The sequence below is a fragment of the Galeopterus variegatus genome, unplaced genomic scaffold (assembly GCF_000696425.1).
Source record: "Galeopterus variegatus unplaced genomic scaffold, G_variegatus-3.0.2 Scaffold1153, whole genome shotgun sequence".
In the NCBI taxonomy this organism is placed as follows: Eukaryota; Metazoa; Chordata; class Mammalia; order Dermoptera; family Cynocephalidae; genus Galeopterus; species Galeopterus variegatus.
This window is the reverse complement of record NW_007727264.1, coordinates 369,494-376,760: the sequence shown is the minus strand read 5'-3', so window position 1 is coordinate 376,760 and position 7,267 is coordinate 369,494. Positions and strand designations below refer to the sequence as shown.

General features: G+C 37.5%; 1 protein-coding gene across 1 annotated transcript; it reads left to right on the top strand.

Moving 5' to 3' along the window:
* The first annotated feature begins 451 nt into the window (after window positions 1-451).
* LOC103592457 (keratin-associated protein 13-2-like) lies at window positions 452-985 on the top strand. Its single transcript, XM_008575192.1, has one exon. The coding sequence runs from the start codon at window positions 488-490 to the stop codon at window positions 983-985; it is 498 nt and encodes a 165-aa protein (XP_008573414.1). The 5' UTR covers window positions 452-487.
* The last annotated feature ends 6,282 nt before the right edge of the window (window positions 986-7,267 follow it).

Here is a 7,267-nt window from a genome sequence, read left to right as displayed (position 1 = left end):
AATTAGTATTTGGAAAATCCATTATGATGCACTTGTGAAGAAAACAACATACTGTTTTGAATAGTAACCACTGATGCTCCTCATAACTCCTCAATGGAAGTGAAGAAAGAGCTTACGTAATTCCACTGGGTAGGACAAAGACTCTCTGTATACATGGATAATAAGGGGGAGGATATTCAGAAACGTGGCGACCTATAACATTGAAGGTCAAACCACAGTGAATTATAGGGAAAAGAAACTGAGTGGCTTCCTCCTAAATGTACCACAATGATTAGAGAACAATTAAGTACATGAAGATACGACAAATTAAACTCAAACTATAACTTAGGAAGGCATTAAAATAAAAGATGAGTAAGAAGGCGGGAAGCATCTGGACAGTAGACACACCCAGGTTTGAGAGTATATATAACCTGGAGTCCAGACCGTGACACTGAAACCCAGAGAATCTTCTCACTGTAACCCAGCTGAACTCACATCTCCCAACAAAATGTCCTTTAACAGCTGCTCTGGAAACTTCTCTTCCCGCACCCTTGGGAGCTATCTACAATACCCAGTCGCCTCCTGTGGCACTTCCTACCCCAGCAACCTGTTCTATCGCACTGACAGCTGCTTTCCCCGCACCTGCCAGCTGGGATCCTCTCTCTACAGTGGCTGTCAGGAGACCTGCTGTGAGCCCACCAGCTGCCAGACATCCTGTGTGGTGTCCAGCCCCTGCCAGACGTCCTGCTACCGCCCGAGGATCTCCACCTTCTGCAGTCCCTGCCAGACGACCTATGCTGGGTCTCTGGGCTTTGGATCGAGCAGCTGTCGCTCCCTGGGCTGTGGATCCAGTGACTTCAGACCCCTGCGTTATGGAGTCTGTGGCTTCCCCTCTGTGAGCTATGGATCTGGATTCTGCCGCCCAAGCTACCTGGCTTCTAGCAGCTGCCAGTCTTCCTGTTACAGACCAACCTATGGATCAGCCTTCTGCAGATCAACTTGCTGAAGTTCCAGACCTTCTAAGCAAAATGTCTTGGTCTGCACTTAGAGCTGCTATCACAAGCCTTTTCAGCAATGTTAGCTAACCCCTCTAACTACCAGCTTCTCACTCTTTCTCTGGCATCAAACACTGGTGGACACTAGCTCTTTCAAACTGGTAAATAAATGAGTGGCCAAAATATTAAGTAAAATGTCTGTAATTTTGAAACAAGTGATTCATGGTTACATAAATTCTTCTTTTGAAATGTATGGAATTTCAGTTGTTTTTGACCTAATAAATCCATCCTCTCTTGCATCCAATGTGCTCTCATCACTCTTCATTGATTTTCAAAGTTTGATTTGTGGTCCGTCTTTGGGTTTCCAAGCCCTCCGAGTATCTTACCTAGGAAATCAATTTCCCTAAGGAATGGCAGCAGACCTGGTGTATGGGCAGATTCTCTGTGCACTCCAGTGCCTAAGAGCTAACAAATGCATGCCCTCTGCCATCAAAGCTAGGAGAATTTGTAACAGCATTACTGAGAGTATGCCCATTATTAAGTCAATATTCTCATTGCATTTTGAATGAGGGCATCTTATGCTGACAGTCATATTTGGTTTTGAGTTTACAGTATTGTTGCAAAACAATATCGTGTTAGAGTTTGTTTAGAAGATGTCAACTAAGTGATAAAATATTTATAAAATATATTATTTTAAGTATTTGAATAAATCTGATGCATTGGCATGAAAAAGAAAATATAAAGTGTTAGGTACTGGAAAGTATTATGATCGTCTTTAAATATATGAGAAAATGGCTTACTTAGTGTGTGTATGTGTGTGTGAAAGAAAGGGAGAGGAGAGAGAGACAGAAAGACACAAAAATGAAAACTGTGAGTACTAGAAAGACTTACAGGAAAGCATATTTTGGCTTATTATAAATAAATAAATGTATATATATATATATGAATTACGAATTTGTATAATTATTCTGACCTTTGTGTTTTTCTTTGAGGTTATTGAGCTCCTCAACAAATAGAAGATTAACAATCCCTTTCTAGTGACTTCTGCATTGGATAACTTCTAGGTTATTATCAATGTTCTAGATCTTACAATCTGCCTAGGTATCCTTGGGATCCTCTGCTCAGATATGACAGTGAGAATATGAAGGATCTTCAGAAAGTTTATGGAAAGATTCTTATTATAAATTACTTTCATTTTGCATGAGCTTTCTGAAGTATCCTAGTGCAAATAGATCCCTGTAGAGTGCTTTTCAGATCTAAGACCAGACATTCTCTGCATTACTTTAATTTGAGCAAGTTATTTGTTTCAGAGGCTAAATGTAGTATGAAAATTCAGTTAAAGCTTTTCCATAACATAGTTAGTAATAACTTTACATGAGTGGGAAAATAATTATTAAAGATCATCATTTACTCCAATCATGTGCCATGAGTGTTTATTTATCTTCCCTGACAGTTTTCCTTAAGCTTTTCCTAATTAAATCTAAAAAAAGAGGATATCTTTTCTCTTATACTCAACACAATAATAAGCTGAGCAGAGGGTGTGGGAATCAGGGTCTCTGCACACAGAAATCTGATGAAGAGACAGAAAACAGAGGATAGAGAAGGGGGACATAGAAGCTCCTGGCGATAGATACTGGAGCCTCTGGTTTCCATCATCCCTTAAACCAGCATTACTCATCCTTCATGTTCTTTGATTACATGAGCCAATAAAGTATTGTTTAGGTCCTAAACAGAGGATAGAGAAGGGGGACATAGAAGCTCCTGGCGATAGATACTGGAGCCTCTGGTTTCCATCATCCCTTAAGCCAGCATTACTCATCCTTCATGTTCTTTGATTACATGAGCCAATAAAGTATTGTTTAGGTCCAATTAAAATAATTAAAATAAAATAAGATTTCTGTCATTCACACCCAAAGATTTATAATGAATAAAAATGTGTCATCAGGTACAGAGTTGCTCATTGACTTTGGTGTAAGGAAGCAGTTAAAATTTTTATTAGTAAGACAAAAAGATCTTGTGAGTCTGAATTAGTGCCATTAACATTGATGGTGGGCTATTAATTCTTCTTTAAATAATGTGGAATGAGTAAAGGGTGAACTAATGAACCACTTCAACAAACAAATTCAAAGGCTTCAGAGAAGCATGACCAGTGAGAAAGTCCTGGGAACGAGAAGATGCTAACTTGAACAAGGAAGGCAACAGAACCTACAAGGAGTGATCAGCACAGAGAAATGTTTACAACAGAACAATTCCAAGATGGAAGGAAGGGGTGTCCAATGATATAGAGGATCTAGTTCTGGAACGACTTCGAGAATTTCCCTCATTCTAATAGAATCTTTGAAATGGGAGGCCAAGAATTGAAACAGGATAGCAAAAAGTAGGAGAGAAAATTCATATGTTAAAATGCTTTCAATATTGAAACTTAAAGTATAATGTGAAGATTCAGATTTCAGGGATCAGACAAGATGAATACCCTTTTCATCCTTCATTCTCTGCACAGTTATCTTTCCTTAGTATCGTACCTCTGCTAATCTCCAACTATTTCTTTTTCTTTTCTCACCTTCTCTTTGCTTTTCTTCTCTCTGCCTCTCTGTGGTTTTTCACTTCTTATGTATACAATGCTCTTCCCACATCCATCCTGTAGGGTTGCTATTGAGTTTGGGCGCCAGGTAACTTCGGGCCAATGATTGGGTCGAATGAGGTGACAGAGGTGTAATGAAAGGTTGGCTTCCATCACTGGCTGGGTAAAAGCTGAAGGTGAAAAAGGGCACTTGCCTTCAAGCTCATTCTGCTCATTCATAATTATCCCAACCATAATGCCGTCAACATACCAAATGACATCAGCTCTTTGTTCTGAATTCAGCTCACTAGATGTGTTTTGAACTTTAAGTTTGCACTACAGTTCCTCTGCGAAGAATGCTGAAAACTTAGGAAGAACAAGTCTTTTGTCTTTTAGAAATTACTCCATGACTAGTGAGAGAGACAGCTGTTATCCTATTATCTTGCTGTAAAGGCTGGGCATGAAGAGACCTCCAGAAATGTAACTGTGTAAAGTGATGGTTCAATTGCTTGGGAGGACATGGTGTGTGGTTAGGTGAGGAAATTACAAGTTCTTTTTTTATTAAAGTATGAAATCTGAACAGCAAGGGGAAAGAGATTACATAATAACAAAAAGTCTGATTACCAACCCTACAAATGCAGAAATACAAGGGTCTTCAAAAAGTTCATGGAAGGATTTGTATTATCTTTCAATTCAAATTTTTCCATTAACTTTTTAAAGTACTGTTGTAGGAACAGGTGTGGCACTGATGGCTGAGAAAGCCTGAGCTTTGTGTCTGGGGTGGCAAGATGTCAATAATAAAACAACCACCACCACCGTCACCACCTTTACTTTTTATATATGGGAATGGTTCTTTGCGCTCATGCTATTCTTAGAGAAAAAATTTGATGTCATTGGGGACTTATTCAGTTGCAATTAAAATCCTAATAGTGTAAACACACACAGGACAGAATTCGGGGCTGCAGACTATGACTCGAGAAGACTACAGTCTGAAGTAAAGGAACTTCAATTAACATCAATATAATACGGATAGGTCTGTAATGCTGGAAGGGACCTTAGAAATCACAAATCATATGTAGTGCCATCTCATTTTACATATCTGGATGATGACACGCAAAGAAAGTTAAGTGATTTTCAAGTTCAGAATACTTTATTCGGCTAATCAACAGAAAATCAAACCTCTTACCATGCCTTATGTATTGCTGCTCTGGAAATTCTCCTTATTGTCCCTCTACGAATTTTCTTATTTTCTAGTGCCACACTATGTCTGCTTTCTTCCCATCAATTTCACTTATTACAGTGTCCCACTCTTAATGGGACACTTGCTCTCAGGGATGGGCAAGTGATTGCCTCCATAAGTGTACTATAAGCTCTGTACCCTAGCCTTAGTCCTGCACTCTATACTCCCTGCTTTGACTGTCAAACACACACCACATAAAAAACTGCTTCCTTCTGCAGTCCTCACCAAACCTCTCATAAGGAGCCATTAGGCTAGAGACACAATGGTTGCCATTTCTGAGTTATGAACTCTGTTTCTGCTGCTCAACCTACTTTCTTCTACAAACTTGTTTTCTTCTACAGAGTGCCAACCAGCCTCTATATATGTGAATTATTCATCAAACTGTGGCCCAATCAGATTTTTAGTGCAAAGACTCCATGAACCAATAGTGATGTTAAACTCTCCTTATACAATAAACTATTGTCAGATATGAGTATTCCCTTTGTACTGTGGTCTTTGCCTAGATAATCTGTACTTGTTCTAATATATATCTTATGGTAAGTCAAGAAACCATCTACTTACAGAGAGAAAGCATCCTGTCCATTAATCCTTCCATTTGATTAATCCATTAAAAAATTGTTTTAAATCTTAGTAATGTTTCATTTCAAGGTGTATCCTTTACAATGAAGTAGATCTTTAACAAGTATGCAGAAAAAAACAGAGAAAAATTCTATTGTGGATTAAACTCACTGGCACCAAAACTGTGCATGTTATTATTTTTGTTATTATGTGAGTTCTGGTGCATATTTTGGATTCTCTGGGTACAACAAAATATTTTTTATCCTATGAAATACACACTAAATATTCAACCCATAGATATGTTACTATGTATAAGATTTCTATAGATAGTCTCAAGTTTTGAATTCTCAATTTCCTTTTTCCTTTATGGTGCCATATAAAGGGAAATAGAGCAAATAAAAAATATACATATTGGCAATCAGGTTATAATCCTGGTTTTCTTGCTAACAAGATTTTGACCTCATACACATCACATAACTTTCTTTAGTTGTCACCTTCTGGATATATAAAATGAGATGATACTCCGTAATCTGTTATCTCTAAGGTCCCTTCCAATATTACAGACCTATCCCTATTATATGATGACTGTTAGTAGTAGCATATAGGGGGTGCGCTGTTAATATCCCCATTACAGTTTAAATTTTTCTATGTGGCCTGAGAAGGGAGAGACAAAAGGAAAATGTTTAAAATGTGATACAGTATAAAACACTATAGTGTTAAGGGGTTATATTTTCAAAAAGGTAAAATTATGATTCTTATACAAATAAAAAATAAACACATATGAAATACTTTATTTCACTCACTAATAAATGTGGGGACAGTTAAGATACTACAGCTAGTTAAAAGAATAATTAAAAACACTTATATAGGTTGTTAGAAATGCTGAAATGAAGAGAAGATAGATTCACTCACATATGAAATACTTTATTTCACTCACTAATAAATGTGGGGACAGTTAAGATACTACAGCTAGTTAAAAAAATAATTAAAAACACTTATATAGGTTGTTAGAAATGCTGAAATGAAGAGAAGATAGATTCACAAAGATAGATGCAAAGTGACGACTGTACACAGAGTAAAAATCAATTTCACTAGACAAAAATCATTTTTATTCCTGTGGACAAGAATCATTTGCATTATTATCAATTTTTTAGAAATTACAGATTTTTATTAGTTTAAAAGCAATAAAAAAATAGAGAGAGATGCCCTGAAAATTGTTTATTTCAGAATTTGTGAATTCCGCTTCAATCTCCACTTTGTTTCCTGATGGGGTCAGTGAAATCACTCCACACCAATCTGAAATGATGAAAGCCTTACTTCTCAATGTTTAATTGCTCAGAACACTGGTTTTAAGGAGTATTAATAGAATAGATACAAAGTTTATACTTATATGATTAATATTGGACTAACCAAGTTAATTAGGTTTGTTTTCTTTCCCTTTAAGTGTTTTTAAATATGTTTTATTTAACTGTATTGTGAATTTCCAAGAGGGGGAGGATTATAGTTTTCTTCCCCTCTCTTCCAGACCGTGGAGTTGAAAAAGGTACAACGCCAGTTTTTCCAAGTTTCTTTGGGCCAGACAATACTGTAAATTTTAGCCCAAATAAATTTTAATCAAAGTCTGTACTCAATGTAATGAGTTATTGTCCTTACTTTAGGGAATTTCTTCAAAGGGAAAATGTCTAAATTTGTCTCTAATATACACTTTCTTTCTGGTACTTTACCAGCAAAATAACCCTAGTCATTGGGCCGGCCCTGTGGCTCACTCAGGAGAGTGCGGTGCTGGCAGCGCCAAGGCTGTGGGTTCGGATCCTATATAGGGATGGCCGGTGTGCTCACTGGCTGAGCATGGTGTAGATGACGCCGAGCCGAGGGTTGCAATCCCCTTACCAGTCAAAAAAATATATATATATCTTCTTCCCCCCCCCCCCCCCC